This window comes from Morone saxatilis, unplaced genomic scaffold (assembly GCF_004916995.1).
Source record: "Morone saxatilis isolate NCDOM2014 unplaced genomic scaffold, NCSU_SB_2.0 Contig21, whole genome shotgun sequence".
In the NCBI taxonomy this organism is placed as follows: Eukaryota; Metazoa; Chordata; class Actinopteri; family Moronidae; genus Morone; species Morone saxatilis.
The window spans coordinates 568,354-572,378 of record NW_023339774.1 but is presented as its reverse complement, the minus strand read 5'-3'; the positions used below and the strand labels follow the sequence as shown (position 1 = coordinate 572,378).

The window sequence follows — 4,025 nt, the reverse complement described above, 5'->3', positions numbered from 1 at the left end:
TTTTTTTCACAGATTGTGTCTCATGTACTACTGTCAGGATATAGTGAAAGTTTCAGCAAATATAACAAAGTTATTTTCATAAAAATCGCCTGACCTTTGCCATTATTTTGCACCAAATACAGCAAATTCACACACACAATTTTTTTACTTTAATTGTATTAATATAAATTGTAGTTTAAATTTAATCGTTGTTTCAATTTAATGAAACGACTAGAAAAAAATAATAATCTTGCATGTCAAATTATATTATACTTTCGAAATCAGGTCACAGGCTGGAGGAAGGGGGGTGGAGGGCCGGAAATGGCCCCCGGACCAGCAGTTTGATCCCCTGCAGTTGTCATTGGATTATTAGTTGAACAGGATTTCAAATCTATTGAATAATGAAACCGAGGGTGGGAGTTTCACTTGGGAGCATTATTTAGCCCCCTTCTTGACAAGCTAGATCTTCTAGTTTCATATGGTACCAGTATTTTCACTAGCTTTAAAACTGAGCCTACTACAGTGGTAATGTGTGGAAGAAGTTCAACTTCATGCAGCCTGATGAACTCATCTCTATATTTCTCCTGGTTTTTTTGCAGTCTGCTCTCCAGGTTACTTTGGTCACCGCTGCAGTCAGACCTGCCCGCATTGTGTTCACAGTAATGGACCCTGTCACCACGTCACGGGACAGTGCGACTGTCTGCCGGGCTTCAAAGGGGCACTGTGCAATGAGGGTGAGTTACCCTGCACCACATTGCTTCCAGTGTGTTAGAAAGGCTTCGGGCTTTGTAGGTCTGATACTGGTCCCAACTTCCTCTTGCTATTAGTCCTAGATGTCCTGTACCCTGAGAATTCTTTGAGTTATGACACTAAGAACTTCTCCATAAAAAAATCTGAGCTTTTTGGGAAGCATCGGTGCCTGAAGACATTTCACATTTTACATTTCAATGCAGGAAATTATAAGCTGTAAATGACTCAACCGGTCACAACATTAGGTCATAAGATGTATCACACTACTCAACAAAGTTCCATAGATTAATACATGAGAACAATACTGACCATTTATGTGTCATAAGAATGTCGCAGTGATCAGCAACCTAGATTCCAAGATTTCAAAGCCAGTAACTCCATGGATGGTATCTGAGATGGCAGCTAAAATACAGTTGAAGAACATGATGGAATATGATTCTTGTGTGCAGTGTGTCCCAGTGGTCGCTTTGGGAAGAACTGCGCCTGGAGCTGCAGCTGCACCAACAACGGCACTTGCAACCCCATTGACGGCTCCTGCCAGTGTTATCCAGGATGGATCGGCAGCGACTGCTCCCAGCGTGCGTTCACTCAATAGAATGATAAATAAGACACAAAGATATAAAGGTTACACACACTAACATGTTGTTGTCACTGTGTTGCAGCTTGTCCACCTGGTCAGTGGGGACCCAACTGCATCCACACATGTAACTGTCACAACGGAGCCTACTGCAGCGCTTACGATGGAGAATGCAAGTGCACCCCAGGGTGGACCGGCCTCTACTGTACACAACGTCAGTCACAAACACACACACACACACACACACACACACACACAAGAGCAGTTTACCCCTTTGACAGTGAGTTTCTGTCACATGTAGTAAATGACAGTGGAAGCAGGTTTACAGCTGGTTGACGTTTAATGACTCCCTTGCAGGTTGTCCATTAGGTTTCTATGGGAAGGACTGTTCTCAGACCTGCCAGTGTAGGAACGGAGCAGACTGTGACCACATCTCTGGACAGTGTACCTGTCGCACCGGCTTCATGGGACTACACTGTGAACAAAGTATGTCACGCCGTCTGACGTCCTGTCTTCTTTTTATTCCTTGTTTCATCCTTTCTTACTTTTTCTTACTTACCTTGTACGTACACCTCTGTGGTGCATTGTGGGATTTTATAACTGAACTGAAGCAGGAAACACACTGTTACTTTCTCTGAAATCTGATGTTTTCACATCACAGATGATGCATAAAAACTATTAATGCCAGAGAGAGTAAAAGTGTGTGTCCTGCTCACACCACAGAGCGTCTCTCCTGCTGCGCTCCAGCCAACATGCTGGGACACTGTTTTTACACATAGAAGGAAAAAACTTCATGTATAACATTTGCTGAATTTACAAGAACACCCACATAATTAAGAATTTGTCATAGACAGTGTTTCACAAAGGTGATAAAGTCTCTCCTCGCTCAACAATGTTTTACATTTTTTAATGCAATCTGGGGATTTTGCGGTTCTTAGACAGTGTGTTCACAAAGATCTGCTGCTTATATTGGCAGGTAAGAGAGCCCAAACGCTTATTATACATTACAGTGAACCAAATGGAAATCAGTGTGGAATCAGTGTGTGTTTGGTGTGTGCTTACAGGACGTCATTTAAGTAGGCAGTCCTTCAGTGTGCCCCGGACACAAATGTCCAAATGTGGTCGAAGCCACACACATCAGATCCCCATGCATCTTGGGTGTATTCATGCCTTTACTTTAAGCTGTTCACTTGTGATCGGATCACCCAAGACACATGTTACTACAATGTGTAAACAGGGCCTTAATGCTTAGTTGACACTTCCCTGTTGTACACTCTAAACATGGACAATCAATGAGTATGCTTACTTCAGTGATGCACACTTATTTAACTCTTTATTATTTTATTTTTTTATTCTTTTTTTAATCTGTGTTACCACACTCGCTACCTATCACTACCATTTGTAGTTCAAATGATTCTCCAGCTGCTGTTTAAATTTGCTTCAACTTCAGAAAGTCAAGTACTCCCATACAAATACATGTTTCAAAAGCTTCAAATAATCAGAGCATTTAAGACACTGAAGCTAAAGCAGGCTCACATACATTTGAAACCTTATGTACAGTGTGTTATAGTTGACTTAAATGACTTTTTACATATTTCCAGAGTGTCCTCCTGGTTCGTATGGTTATGGCTGCCGTCAGGTGTGTGACTGTCTAAATAACTCCACATGTGATCACATGACTGGTACATGTTACTGCAACCCAGGCTGGAAAGGGGCTCGCTGTGACCAAGGTGAGGACAAGCCTCAGTGTAAATTAGGGCTGCATGATATGGTTAAAATATCATATTGTGATTACTTTGACAGATATTGCAAATTGCAACTTGTACTTTGTGCAATGACAATAAAGTTTAATCTAATCTAATATGATTCAAGATTAATATGATTAATTGAAACTGTCATTTTTGCATTACAAATGAACTTTTAACTGAAAAAATAATTCTTTTTTTTTTGTTGGGGCAAACATGTCTTCTTACATCTAGAGAACAAGGTTTGTAGGCCAGGGCATTTCTGCAACAATACAGCATTTCATTATAATGCGGTTTGTCACATTTTACCTTTATCAAACAAATTGCAACCTCTGCGATTTGGATATTGCACTTGGCCATATCGGAATTTCAATAATATATCGAGTAATTTTACAGCCCTAGTATAAATTGAATCAATAGATTTTGCACTATCAATAAAGACAAAGTTGTCCGGCTACTAAACTGGAATCCCCTTGGTACTTTGATTACTGACAGCCATGTCTTTTTGAAAGTTTTTTTTTTTTTTTTGAACTGACTAAATGTTCATTTAGAACAACAAACTTTATAAGGCCTCTGCCCTCTCTCTGCAGCCGGTGCAGTGGTGGTGGGCAGCCTCAACAGTCTGACCAGTGCAGCCATGCAGGTGGACACATATCAAATTGGAGCCATCGCGGGAATCATCGTCCTGGTGCTGCTGGTGCTCTTTCTCCTCCTCCTCTTTATCATCTACAGGAAAAAGCAGAAGGGCAAAGAACCCACAATGCCGGCTGTGACCTACACTCCTGCTCTGAGGGTCACTGCTGATTACACCATCGCAGGTACATCTCAGGCTTCAAACTGCAACCAGCTAAGTGACATGTGCCACCCCAGGCATGTCAGGCAGGTCTTCCTCATGTCGGGCTGTAAGCTGGTTCCTGTAAAATGTGTCTTGTATTTCTTTGATTGTTGATTTTTCAGTTAAAGGTCCAGTGTGT

At 41.5% G+C, this 4,025-nt stretch overlaps 1 protein-coding gene across 1 annotated transcript in view; it reads left to right on the top strand.

Annotated features, from left to right (window-relative positions):
* LOC118332801 (multiple epidermal growth factor-like domains protein 10) overlaps positions 1 to 4,025 on the top strand; it is a 10,680-nt gene that overhangs the window by 3,113 nt on the left and 3,542 nt on the right. Inside the window, exons 4-9 of the mRNA XM_035668230.1 lie at positions 579 to 713; positions 1,179 to 1,307; positions 1,392 to 1,520; positions 1,664 to 1,792; positions 2,908 to 3,036; positions 3,642 to 3,869. Coding sequence (XP_035524123.1) covers positions 579 to 713; positions 1,179 to 1,307; positions 1,392 to 1,520; positions 1,664 to 1,792; positions 2,908 to 3,036; positions 3,642 to 3,869 — 879 coding nt within the window. The remainder of the gene's footprint in view (positions 1 to 578; positions 714 to 1,178; positions 1,308 to 1,391; positions 1,521 to 1,663; positions 1,793 to 2,907; positions 3,037 to 3,641; positions 3,870 to 4,025) is intronic.